The sequence below is a fragment of the Podarcis cretensis genome (assembly GCF_951804945.1).
Source record: "Podarcis cretensis genome assembly, chromosome: 15".
NCBI classification, from domain to species: Eukaryota; Metazoa; Chordata; class Lepidosauria; order Squamata; family Lacertidae; genus Podarcis; species Podarcis cretensis.
The window spans coordinates 31,523,623-31,536,634 of record NC_137185.1 but is presented as its reverse complement, the minus strand read 5'-3'; the positions used below and the strand labels follow the sequence as shown (position 1 = coordinate 31,536,634).

At 44.7% G+C, this 13,012-nt stretch overlaps 1 protein-coding gene across 3 annotated transcripts in view; it reads right to left on the bottom strand.

Moving 5' to 3' along the window:
- Positions 1-13,012, bottom strand: part of KIRREL3 (kirre like nephrin family adhesion molecule 3) — a 761,094-nt gene that overhangs the window by 188,309 nt on the left and 559,773 nt on the right. For all 3 annotated transcript variants that reach the window (XM_079955017.1, XM_079955019.1, XM_079955018.1), the window contains one exon: positions 5,266-5,423. In XM_079955017.1, the coding sequence (XP_079811143.1) occupies positions 5,266-5,423 (158 nt within the window). The remainder of the gene's footprint in view (positions 1-5,265; positions 5,424-13,012) is intronic.

Here is a 13,012-nt window from a genome sequence, read left to right as displayed (position 1 = left end):
AGTGTAAACTGATCAGCATGCAAATCAGCTTTTCGAACAACCTCCCTCCATCATGAGACTGAAAACCCACACTATGTTCACTAATAATATGATAAGGTTGCTGGGTTTTAGTTATTGTTCACTCTGTGAAAATGCACTGAGTGCGTTCATGGCTGCTGACCGCATTCAAGATTCCTGTGCATTCATCAGAAGGTAAAAAGGTGTTAGGAAAGCATCGTGGTTTGGCATCTACTTTGCACGCAAAAGGTCCCAGGTTCAATCCCTGGCATTTCCAGGTAGGGCTGGGAGACACCACTGTCTGAAATCCTGGAGCGCCGCTGCCAGCCAGTGTAGAGAGTACTGAGCTATGGCTTTGACTCAGTGTAAGGCAGCTTCCATGTTCCTAACAGAACATGCACATGCAGAAACGTATGAATATAGGATGGATGGCGGCTAACAGATTGAGATTGAATCCTGACAAGACAGAAGTACTGTTTCTGGGGGACAGGAGGCGGGCAGGTGTGGAGGATTCCATGCTCCTGAATGGGGTAACTGTGTCCCTGAAGGACCAGGTGCGCAGCCTGGGAGTCATTTTGGACTCACAGCTGTCCATGGAGGCACAGGTTAAATCCGTGTCCAGGGCAGCTGTGTACCAGCTCCATCTGGTATGCAGGCTGAGACCCTAACTGCCTGCGGACTGCCTCGCCAGAGTGGTGCATGCTCTGGTTATCTCCCGCTTGGACTACTGCAATGCGCTCTATGTGGGGCTACCTTTGAAGGTGACCCGGAAACTACAACTAATCCAGAACGCAGCAGCCAGACTGGTAACTGGGAGCGGCCGCCGAGATCATATAACACCGGTCTTGAAAGACCTACATTGGCTCCCAGTACGTTTCCGAGCACAATTCAAAGTGTTGGTGCTGACCTTTAAAGCCCTAAATGGCCTCGGTCCAGTATACCTGAAGGAGCGTCTCCACCCCCATCGTTCTACCCGGACACTGAGGTCCAGCACCGAGGGCCTTCTGGCAGTTCCCTCACTGCGAGAAGCCAAGTTACAGGGAACCAGGCAGAGGGCCTTCTCGGTAGTGGCGCCCTCCCTGTGGAATGCCCTCCCACCAGATGTCAAACAGAACAACAACTACCAGACTTTTAGAAGACATCTGAAGGCAGCCCTGTTTAGGGAAGCTTTTAATGTTTGATGTATTACAGTATTTTAATATTCTTTTGGAAGCCGTCCAGAGTGGCTGGGGAAACCCAGCCAGATGGGCGGGGTATAAATAATAAATTATTATTATTATTATTATTATTATTATTATTATTATTAGCTGGATAGCTCAGTTGGTAGAACATGAGACTCTTGATCCCAGGGTTGTGGATCATGCCCCACATTGTGTGAGAGATTCCTGCATTGTAGGAAGTTGGATTAGATGATCCTTGTGGCTCTTTCCAACTCTGCAATTCTATGATTCTAAGCATGTAGGGTCTCTGTGCGGTTGGAGACTCAATTCAGGGTCCCTAATTGCACATGGTCATTTGAGCAAGACTCTTGTGACAGCCTAAACTGGGTTCTTAGATTATAGGTCAAAGTGCTGCTGCTGCAGAAGGGATCTGCACAATTAGGGATGTTTGAAGGCACTGCTTTCCTTTCCGCCCTGTATTAGCCGCATGCAGCACTGTTTCCGTTTTGCTTCAGTTCGGCTTCTGCCAAAAACTACTTTATGCACCTCACTGTCCTCTGTGACAAAATTACACAATTTACATACCTTATGTAATGAATTATGCAAATTACATAAACTACATAAATTACACTGTCGTTACATTATTCTACTCCACTCATTTTAGTGCAAAAGAAACACATTGCAAATGGGGAGGAATGTGATCGATTACATATCTCTCAGTTGTAAACTGAAAGCAACCATGGCAAGGGGATCTCAGCAACTGAGATGGAGAATAAGGAATCAGGCAGTCTGTAAGGTACTTGGGGCCCAGATTGTGGGAAGAACATGGGAGAAATAAGCCAACACTGGAAATCTTAGATTCTATTTCTGTTTTCATTGGAATTCTCCAACATCCCTACCAGCTCTTTGGCTCACTTCTGCTTTGAAATCTGATGTTCATGAAAGCTGAAACATCTGGAAATTGATGTCAGAATTAGTTATCCTTTTATCTTTCCCAGGAAGTAATCCATGTGCAGGATGAGACAGGAACATAGTACGGGAGGATATTAGCTTATTGAAATACGTTGTCCATTTCATTCCATAGGTACGGGGAAGGTCATCATTTTGTTAAATAAAAATACATATTAAAATTTTAAAAATGTGTGTGTGCTCCATTAAAGTATATGTAGTACAAATTAAAATCCAATTAAATAGGCATAAAAATAACATTAACTGGCCTACTCCTCTGCTGCCTTAACCTCAGAGATACCATAAATAACCCCTTTCACTTTGCCTCCTTGCAGTGCAGATGTGGCACATAGTTTCTACCAGCCCTGCTTTCTTGGAAAGGCTGTACCCCAGAGCATCCACCTTGCATGTGGAAGATCTCAGCATCTCTAGGTAGGGCTGCTGAAATTCTGGAGAGCCATTGCCCATCAGTGCAGGCAGCACTGAGCTAGGTGGACCCATCTGACTTACTCTGACTTCATCTAAGGCAGCTTCCAATGTTCCTATGTCCTAGGAGAGGCCAGGTTAGGTACCAAGGATAGCCCTTTTCAGTCATGATCCTACATCTTTGGAACTCCCTCCTCCAAAAGTTTCATTTGCCCCCCTATGGGTTTCAAACAGATCCTTTGAAGTTTTTTTTATTCCATCAAGCTTTTCAAATATTTTGCCACTGGCTTACTACATTTTAGCCAGGTGCTTTTTAATGGTTTGTTTTTAATACTTGTCACATTAATGTTTATTTATTTTTGTAGATTTATTTTTTTTAACTGCCTTGTGAGGGCTTGGCCCTCAAAAGTGGGATGCAAAGGGATGTAAAGGGTAAAGGGACCCTGACCATTGGGTCCAGTCGCGGATGACTCTGGGGTTGCGGCACTCATCTCACTTTGCTGGCCAAGGGAGCAGGCATACAGCTTCCGGGTCATGTGGCCAGCACAACTAAGCTGCTTCTGGTGAACCAGAGCAGTGCATGGAAACGCCGTTTACCTTCCCGCTGGAGCGGTGCCTATTTATCTACTTGCACTTTGACGTGCTTTCGAACTGCTAGGTTGGCAGGAGCAGGGACCGAGCAACGAGAGCTCACCCTGTCATGGGGATTTGAACCGCCGACCTTCTGATCAGCAAGCCCTAGGCTCTGTGGTTTAACCCACAGTGCCACCCGCGTCCAGCAAAGAAGATGCTCTGCCACTAAACTAGGGGCTTTCTCCAAATATTTGGCAAAAGGATGTAAATCTGCACTCAGACTGTAGCAAAAACTTCCAGATGGCCAAAGACAAAGTTGCGCTTGAAAGGTATGAAGGTGATATGGGCATCTCAGTGATTGTTACGTATAAATACGTAAACTGTGGTTTCTTTTGCTCCCTGTGCTCTTGCACTTCTCGCCTGCCTGAGAGGCACCTTAGTGGCATTTCCAGCAGAAGAATTTTCTTTTCAGTGGAAACAAACTCTTAGAAACTAATATAAATGCTGCACTTGGGCACAGAACACTTTGAGAAGTTGTAGCCTGGTGTCAAGCTCACAGCAGGGGACGTAAGGAGGTTACACAGACTGGCTAAGGCCTCCACACCTGCACTGGAGACCATTTTGCCCTGAATAATGTTTATTTTGTCAAAATGCTTGCTTTAAAAATTCTGTTCCTGTGCTCGCTCGCAATCCATTTCACCAAGCTGCCTGCCATCACCTCTGCCCATATGCAGAGGCAGTTTCAGGCCATCTGAGAAAGCTTGTAATGTTATTGCTGCAATTAAAATGCACTGGCAGCCTTATAACCAATGTTGCCCGGGAATTCTAAGAAACAAACAAACAAAGACGACGGCAGTTTTTAAATTAGCGGTTTAAATCTGTGCAGTATTGAAAGGTTCGGTCCACCATCTTGAGTCAAAATGGTATCCATTTATGTATCTAAACAAGGGTGAAAATATGCTCCTTGATCTCAGAAATCATGTTGCTAAATTTGGTTACAAGCTGTCCAAATGCACTGCAAACAGAGAAACAAAGCACTTTCCAAAATACATAGTAGAAGGGGAGTTTCTGATCATTAGGAAAATAATAATAGTTTCCCTCTCTATACTGATTAGTATAGAGTGCCCTTCTCTCTATACCAATTAGTTTCTGGCTCAATTCAATGTGTTGGGTTTGACCTATAAAGTGTTATGTGGCTCAGGACCCCAGTACCTCAAGGGCCTCTTTTCAGTGGCTGGGATTTTATATGTTTGTGTGTGTTTTTAATCATCGTTTGTTATGACCTTGGAGATCTGATCTCCCTCCTCTACCTTTCCCCTCTCCTCTCCTTTTCTTTTTCAAGAGGGGCGACCCTGATAACTTTTACTGTTTTTGGTGCAGCAGAATCTAGAAGCATCTTAAAGAAAAATGGATTTATTATGGCACAAGCTTTGGGGGACTTCAGTCCATCAGATGCATGAAGTGTTATCCTGAGCGACAGGTATGCATACACACACTTGGTTTGTGACAATGGGGAATGTAAACAGTGAGGTCAGAGGGAAATGAAACACAGAAAAGTACAAGCACTGATAATCATGTAATTAACTGCAGTCATTCACAGCTGATATCCTGGCAATTAACAGATACAGTGAGATGTTTAAGGGAAAAAAATCATTGATCTCAATTCAATCAATAAATAGCATTGAACCTCCTGCTGTATTGTATTTAGCAGACCTAGAATTCTAATGTTAAGCAAATTAACAAATACAGTGTGATAAAAACTCCTTCCTCGATTCAATCCACAGCTGATAGCATCAAACTCTTGATGTGTTGTAACTCTGCAGACCTGGAATTTTATTGCTGTGAGACAGGGAGAATATATCTCTGTCCCACCACAAAAAGTCCTCCCAGTCTAGGATGTGAGGGCATTTGAGACAGCATAGCTAAGCGGGTCTGGACTGGGTCAATGCCTGGTTGAAAGACCCTTTGGGAATGCTATGTATGGAACCTCGAGTTCCATGATGGAAGATTGTAGAACTATATATTTTTTACTAATAATGTGACTTGAGTTCTCCCTGTGAAGGTCCATCTCTAGGTCAGCCAAGTCATCACCACCTGGGTGGGCCTTAGCTGTCCTCTTTGACACCCACCCTGACCCCAATTCCAAATCTCAGACCCTTACCTTGGAATAGGTTGCTCCATTTATTACTTCTCCTCTCCTCATCCAAATAATGGATGCTGCTGGTTTAGCATTGTCTGCGTGGCAGGTCAGATTCAGAGGATCTCCAGCTCGCAGACTAATGACGGGCCCTCCAATAATTATGGGATCATCCGGAGGCACTGTAGAGAAAACAAAGCCTGGTGCAATTTATGAGCTTCAAAACTAAACCCACCAGATTAGAGAGAGGGCAGGATATACCGATCCAAGAGAATAAGCATGACACAATATGCTGAAATCCACACTTGATCTGCAGAATGAATCAGCCAAGCTGAGGAGGCATAAAAAAGAAAGAAAGATTGCTTCTGGCAGCATCAGCACCAGCCATGTCGCCAACAGTACGATAACAAGGTGTTGTACAATAGGGGTGCATTGAAATATAGTTTCATAATAAGGCACTTCATACATGGAGAACTTGCTGTAACCCAATAAAGAGATGTACACAAAGGGATTTAAAGCACATTGTATAACATGCTTTGATCACATATTTGTTCCCCCATTCAAGGCATTTGGTTAAAGGGTGATACAGAGGGTGAGTTTTCTCCCAACTCAATACTTTTTGTCTGGTGCTGCTGTTATTCTAGTGCACACAATTCCTGATTTTTGAGGTCAAAATGAAAAATGTGCATTTATTCGGGACTAAATCATCCAGAACTTGAAATGTGCGCTTTTGTGGAAGAAGCTTCCATTGTGCAGGGTGTGAATACCAGTTTGGTATGCGAATATGGAAACTAATACATGGGGGAGGGATTTATGGTAGATTATGAATACAGATTTTTTATTTAGTTTAAAAATAATATGAAAAAAGTTTCTGTGGTTAGCTGGGTTACCCTTTGGAGTGCATAGGGAATGCTGAACATGGCTGCTTATTTCTCCCACTTGCTCAGCCCCACCCCCTTCCTTTATTTTTTCACATGTTACAACAAAATAAGGAGAGGGAGAGCAAATGTGATGTAGGTGTGCACCCTCTTATTTTGTTATTGCAAGAGTGATTTGGACTTACTGCATTCCCAGTATAACTTACATGGGCTGTACTAAGCTGGAAGGGTGAACATGTGAAGAAGTTGAATCTTATTCAGTTTGATTGATTCCTACCTCCTAGTATTTATTCATTTACTTACACATGCTGTGACATGTTCCTTATCACTGCCCAAGGTCCCCAGGATCCTCACAGCCCCAGAGTGAGTCTTATCTCCAAACAGTAAGTCCCTTACTCTTAACATTTGGGTCCTCTTTTCATCACTAGATCCTGCTTCCATAACAAACTTCCTACAGCTCTCCTACCTCACCACTGGGGTTGCTAGATCCAGATCCAGCTCTTTGTTGTTGCTTCTAACCACCTCCTCCTTTTTGCTAAAGCTGTCCTCATGATCTAACCTTCTTTCTGCCTTCTGGCCCCACGGCTCCAGGCTCCTACCCTCTTTGCCCAGGACTGTCTCAGCCATGTCTGAGGATCAGACCTGCATAGCCAAAAAGATTCCTCACCCCGGGTTTTTAGGAGAGGAAGGTGGATGTCATCAAAGGGACATGCTCTCCATCAAGGCTGTTGGTTGAAATCAATCATATTTAACAGCCTAAGGTATTTAGGGAACAAAGAATCTGATTTCCTTTCAATACATTACTAAGTGTACCAGCTTATTCCACAGATGTTCTATTACAGTTTCTACACTAGACATTTATGGTATCTGCAGGTAGCTGACAGACAGTTTAGGCTTGGGATGGGTTTTCTTTGCTGAACCTTTATTGTCTGAGTGAGCTTTAGATATGAAAGCAATAACATATTTCCTCCACTTTATTTATTTACCACATCGCTGACGGGCTTCTCCTGCTGAGGTGCACACATATTACTTTATGAAGGCCGGGGGCAAAAGCTGTCATTTAGTCCAGAATGCAAAGCAAGAGATTTGGTCTAAAGCAAAGAACAGTGGTGTATAACTAGATTATTTCATTCTATTTGAGACATGAATCAGAGCACTGGGCGACAGCTTTTGCAGCTGAAGCCGTGAATATGTTCATGTAGCTCCGTTTGTGTGTCTGTTTCAGGAGGATGTGGAGCATCAATTTTAGGTTGAAATGGGATGTTACAAGAGTCATCAAGAACCCACTGCCTAGAATCACTTCTCTGCTATTTCTTGTAATGTCTACTGTAACATTGTGCAAGCACTGAGAGCCCTGCATAATTCCTTCAAATTGAGAACTCGGGTGGTTGAGTGTCGACACTATTGCATGCAGAATGGCAGTACCGATAAATAAGAGGCAGGGATTAGCATGCCGGGGAGAATTCTGAGGTATGCAAAAGTACTAAATATTAGGAGGAAAAACCAAAGCAAATGCGCACCAAGCATGCTCAGTGGTTTCAAGGAGCCACAGAACGTTGGATGTCAATTGTACAATTCTGTTAAGAGGTAACTATCCTGACGCGGGTGGCACTGTGGGTTAAACCACAGAGCCTAGGACTTGCCGATCAGAAGGTTGACGGTTCGAATCCCCGCAACGGTTGCTCAGTCCCTGCTCCTGCCAACCTAGCAGTTTGAAAGCCTGAAGTGCAAGTTGATGAATAGGTACTTCTCCGGTGGGAAGGTAAACAGTGTTTCTGTGCGCTGCTCTGGTTCGCCAGAAGCGGCTTAGACATGCTGGCCACATGACCCGGAAGCTGTACACCGGCTCCCTCGGCCAATAAAGCGAGATGAGCGCCGCAACCCCAGAGTCGGCCACAACTGGACCTAATGGTCAGGGGCCCCTTTACCTTTACCTATACTGTGGCTTTTTGTTCCAGGTCCCACTTCTCCTCTATCTCCCCTATGATACAAACTAATGGGATGTATCTAATGCTCTTGTGCTAGCAGATGGATGGGTTTTAAAACTGTGCAGCAGAGGAAACCAAGTCACCAGCTGTGCCAGCAGAAACTAATTGCACAACAGATTGAGCAACCAAGTCACCAGCAACCTACACATGCATTCTCTTGCTCAACAACTTTCCCCTGGTGCCAAACATTACACCAGCAGAACAAGAATAGGACTTTAACTAAGTGATTTTAACTTGGCGCTACCTTGGATACAGACCAATTTGTTTATTTTAACAGATTGTCTTAATTTGCTTTAAACCTTAGCTGCATCGTGCACAGTTCTTTATTTAAAATCCTATTCATTGCCATTCCCTGTCACCTGAAAGATGAGCATTGGTCCTATTTTCTTCACAGACCTTGATTTTGACATTCTTCAGATTATAATATCATTGAATCACCCAAGTCTATAATTCTGGGGAAACCAGTCAGGCCAGTAAGGAAACCACTTAACAATAAAACGCCAGAGCAGGTCATATAGTATTTCCTAATTTATTTATTTTTTAAAAAGCATTCAAAGGCCACTTGCTCACTGGTCAGAGCAGAAGAGGATTCTCATAATGATTTGGAACAGGCCCACCAATAGTCAACAAACAAGTCTGAGGAAGTTACAATAAGAAGCTCTAAACCCAACTCTTCAGCAACAGTGGAAAGGCAGTTCTTTATACTAATTAGCACAATTGCAGGGACTATTTTTGTATTGTATCAGCCACCAACCTTCGCTTAATAAACAAGAGGCACTCCTCATCTCAAGGGAGGTTCTGCAGCTATCTCTCTTATCAAATAAGACTTTGCTGCGAATTTTGACTCAGATGACATCAGGGATCTTTCATCCCTCCTCTAGAAAAAAAACCTCCATCATTCAAATTGCCATCTTGACAGCTTGCTAGGAGTGTGTGTGTGTGTGTGTGTTTGTGTCTCCATCCCACATTACAGGCGCAAAAAAAAAAAAAAAAGGCATTTTCAGAGATGTTGAGGCCTGGAGAGTTTATAGCACCCATGTGCCACTAAATTCTTACACTGCCATATATCTACGTGTCTTTTGATTTATAATCCACCCTTTCCACATAGGCTCAGAGCAAGCAGCAACATTATAAAAACAAGCTAACACCATAAAATTAGTGATAGGCGAATTCCCCTTGGCTTGCCTCAAAACACATTTTTTAGAGCTTTCTGAGACATTTTTTTTTTAAAAAAAGCTTTAAGGTCCCCCCCCCCCCAGTATTCTCAAGGAAAGCTTAGAGGAAAACGAATGAACAATGGAGGGCACACCCCTTCCTTTTGAGCTGCTTGTACCCTCCTCATAAACAGCACCTCCATCTTTCAGAAGGGAGGAGGAGTAAGCAGTGCTGAGGAGAGCTTGCTAGAAAGAAGGGAAGCATTTTCAACCTCTCTCTTTATATGAAACAGACACCCCCAGGCATGTTCAAAAGTGTCACTTCCTTCAGGTAATGTGGGGATTGGAAATTGCTCTGCCTCCAGATTCAGACTTTGTTTTGAGCCAGAGCCACATTATATCCCTCAACTGTCCTGTTTTAAGTGGGACATCCCAGAATGAAAGAAGCTATCCTGGCTTCTGATTGGATCCTGGAATGTCCTGTATTTTGGTCCAGTGCTCCGGACCAGAAAAACCCTTCATTTGTTTGTTTTTTGTCTCGCCCTTTTGTGCGAATCAGCTAGCTCCCATGAGAGCTCGGGACTAAAAAAGGAGCAGGTTGTTGGAGGGTATGCCACATTTGAAAAGATCTGGGTGTCTGCTTCTAGACAATGAAAAGGATACTAGTCATAGTATGGTTATATGCTAGGAAGGGATGGGCAAATTTGTAAATACAGGGGTATGAACGGGATCCGTTTTGGAGGCCCGTTCACAACATGAAAAGAATGCAACCCATGTCTGCGCGTCAGTGCATGTGTGGGTTGCGATTCACCACTTCTGTGCATGCGCATGTGTCAGGGGCTCAGGAGCAGAGGCACAGGGAAGAGAGGAGATGGAGAGCGAAGGGGAAGAATCCGAGGGGAGCGTAGGAGAAGAGGACAGTGGACCGAGGGATTCCATGAGCCTCTCCAGCGAATCGGAAGATTCACAGAAGGGGGCGCCAGTGGCCAGGGGTAGGGGGTTCCCAAGGGGAACGCCCCAGGAGCAAGGGGGCAGCAGGGACTCCCAGAGCAGTAGCTGGAAATCAGGACCAGCTTCCCCACCAGAGCAGAGTGGGGGGGAAGAGTCCCAAGGATCGGGGCCAGTGCATTCCCCACCAGGGAGAGAAGATAAGGCAGGGCTGACCACGCCTCCATCAGAAAGTCGGACAACGGAGGAGAGGTCAGATCCGGCCAGTGTCCCGGAAGAGGGAAGCAGTGACCGAAGTAGTGTAACGGTTAGGAGAAAGGTCACTGGGCTGGTGAGAGAGGCAAGTTCAAATGTACAGGAGCGCAGGACAGCAGAGAATGAGGATTGGGAACCGGGTCCTAAAGCCCGCCGGAGGGAGGGGGAGGAGCTAAGCGACTCAGCGTTGGAAGAGTCCAGAAAGGGCAATGCCCCAGCGGGCAGGAGAACCCAGAGGAGGAGAGAGCAACGTAAAAGGTGGAGCAGGGCTAGGATCTTAAACTGGTGTCATAGGGGAGGAGACTCAGACGGGACTTCGCCGATCTAGGGTTTAAGACGTAGGGCTGCACGCTGTGGCTTTGAAATGGAAACTGAACTTCAATAAAGACTTTTGTACATTACTACAGCCTAGCGTTGGTCCTCTGTGAGCTGGGACCTAGAGGCAGCTCTGACAGCATGACATCATTTTGCACGTCTGCGCATGCACAAGTGGTGAAACCTGGAAGTAACCCTTTCCGGTACTTCCAGGTCACCACGGGATGTATCCTGAAAGAGCATAACATGAAGCGGACGTAACATGAGGTATGACTGTATCAGTTTCTCATTTTTCCAAGCTTAGGTTTCGTTCTCCACATCACTGCAATTTTTAAAAAAGTCCTCATGAAAATTCACCAGCCTTTTAGGGCAAACTTCCCCTAATGTACACATTTTTGTGCAATTTTTCCTAATACACACTTTTGCAAAGCAATTGTGTCTAATATAAACCTAAGAGCTTGCTGGAGCAGTCCAATGGACCATCTAGTCTAACATCTTGTTCTCACAGTGGCAGAAGAAGAAGAGGAGTTTGGATTTGATATCCCGCTTTATTACTACCCTAAGGAGTCTCAAAGCGGCTAACATTCTCCTTTCCCTTCCTCCCCCACAACAAACACTCTGTGAGGTGAGTGGGGCTGAGAGACTTCAGAGAAGTGTGACTGGCCCAAGGTCACCCAGCAGCTGCATGTGGAGGAGCGGGGAATCAAACCTGGTTCACCAGATTACGAGTCTATCGCTCTTAACCACTACACCACACTGGCCACTCGAACGCCTGCTGAAATCCCACAAGCAGGACCAGAACACAAAAAGCATTCTCCCTTACTGTGGCTTCCAGCAACTCTCTCACTGAGCTATGGTTCTTCTCTGTATTTACAGCCTTTCTCCCAGATGATGGAGAACTGGGAAGCTGGATACCTGGGTCAAGATGCTGTACCTGAGGTGAAATGGGATTAGATTCAGGTGGGCTTTTTGTGCTTATGTATTTTAAACCTCCAGAAAGGTGAATTGCTTATAGCACAGATGAGAACCAATTTAGAATATAAACACAAACTTTAAAAACTACACTATTAAAATAACATTAAGTCTCTTCATTAGAATACTGTACATGTGCACGTGCGCGCACACACTTTTATACCCAGTGAAAACACGGAGACTATACTGAGCATGAGTCACCACCAGACAAGTGTTCAGACCTAACTAAAATATGTGTATTAGCTGTGACCGCTCACTCTAAAGTATCAGAAATTTCACAAGAAGCTTTCCATTACTATGCTGAAATTAATCTGAAACCACTACGTTTGCCAAAGAATGCATCATGCTTCAGAGGTGGGAATCTGGATCTCATTTGTTCTGACTAGTAATATGTAGAGATGAGCAGATTATCCTCCGTTTCTTCTTCTTGATCATTCCTACCAGAAATTCAGCTTATCCACAAAAAAACATAAACTTAATTTTCGAAATGCGCCGAGTTCCTTCAGCTCATTTCAGACTTTTTGCCCATCGACACTGATGCATATTGCTGGAGCACTCTGCAAACAAACAAATCATATTGATGGGATTGCTTAATTATGGGTGAGGAACCTTGTTTGTTCCATGGGCCAGATCCTTATTGGGCTCAGCCTCATAGGCCAAATTTAGCAGGTGGATGGGATCACCCACTTGGCAATCACATGACATCACAATAATGTCATGTGCATAACACTTCCAAGTGCCAAAGTTGGGACTTCAAAACACCTTGCAAGGCACTGTTAAAAAGAAGGCTTTATTCCCTTGTTTTAGCAGGGGTTTCCATGGATCCCCTCCTGAAGTGATGGTAAAATACCCTCTTTTTCAGCACACCTTCTTCCGATTCAAGGAGGAGTGCATCTGAGATTTGTCTGCAGAATGGGACCCAACCATTGTTTTAGCAGGGGATCCTACGCTGGTTTTCACGGAATTCATAGAATTCCCTGCTTAAACAATGATCAAGGTAAAGGTAAAGGTAAAGGTACCCCTGACCATTAGGTCCAGAAGCGGACGACTCTGGGCTCATCTTGCATTACTGGCCAAGGGAGCCGGTGTTTGTCGGCAGACAATTTTTCTGGGTCATGTGACCAGCATGACTAAGCCGCTTCTGGCAAAACCAGAGCAGCGCACGGAAACGCCGTTTATCTTCCCGCCGGAGTGGTACCTATTTATCTACTTGCACTCTGATGTGCTTTCAAACTGCTAGGTTGGCAGGAGCAGGGACCGA